Source organism: Cynoglossus semilaevis, chromosome 13 (assembly GCF_000523025.1).
Source record: "Cynoglossus semilaevis isolate Cse_v1.0 chromosome 13, Cse_v1.0, whole genome shotgun sequence".
In the NCBI taxonomy this organism is placed as follows: domain Eukaryota; kingdom Metazoa; phylum Chordata; class Actinopteri; order Pleuronectiformes; family Cynoglossidae; genus Cynoglossus; species Cynoglossus semilaevis.
This window is the reverse complement of record NC_024319.1, coordinates 18,979,444-18,980,191: the sequence shown is the minus strand read 5'-3', so window position 1 is coordinate 18,980,191 and position 748 is coordinate 18,979,444. Positions and strand designations below refer to the sequence as shown.

The 748-nt window shown below is 48.3% G+C and overlaps 1 protein-coding gene across 1 annotated transcript in view; it reads right to left on the bottom strand.

The window, feature by feature from the left end:
- Positions 1-748, bottom strand: part of grik2 (glutamate receptor, ionotropic, kainate 2) — a 127,665-nt gene that overhangs the window by 131 nt on the left and 126,786 nt on the right. The window contains exon 16 of the mRNA XM_025061552.1: positions 3-142. Coding sequence (XP_024917320.1) covers positions 3-142 — 140 coding nt within the window. The remainder of the gene's footprint in view (positions 1-2; positions 143-748) is intronic.

Below are 748 nucleotides of genomic sequence, written 5' to 3'. Positions count from 1 at the left end.
GCAGTCTGCGGTCGTTGAAAGTGTGCATGTTGATGACCTCCTCCGTTTTCACCATGACAGGTGGCTGAGGCTTGTGTTTGAGCCGGCGCTGGCACTTGAGGGAAACCCGCAGCTCGTCCACCATGGCACTGCAGAAGGACCTCTGCAGAGAGAGAGGAGAGAGTGGGCGTCAGTCTGCTCACCGGCTCAAACGTTAAGGGCAAAAGAACAAGTTGTTCCCACTGTAGCCAATGCTAACTTTGTTGCCTTCCCCTAACATCAACCACCACAGGGGGGAAAGGTGACAGGTGCGGTGTAGCAGGCAGGAAATGGAGGAAACTTGGGATGACAGCAGTGGAGGAACAGGAGGGAGGGGCTGTTTGTTCAGTCCTGTGATTTTTCTGCATACAGTGAAAGTGCTGCTTTTTCAAAACTTCTAGGCCATTAAGGTTGTGATCTTGGTGTGTACATTGGTGTGTACATTGGTGTGTACGCTCCTGCAGCTTTGGTGTTGTCTATAGTTACAGTAGCAGGTGATATTTTTGGGGCATTTGCTGTAATAAAAAGCTGCCAGTAATGACACTCTGGAGGAAATGTTGTGACCAAATTAGCACATGCTGTCATGTGGACAACACATATACATGTCCCCACTGTGGGTGTGTGGGAGTGGACAGCGAGATGGGCCAGTAAATTTAGCTCACAATTTTTTTAGTTTTTGCTTTTGGTCAAGAAAATAGAAAAAGAGCAAAACATTGCATCCTCAGCAGGA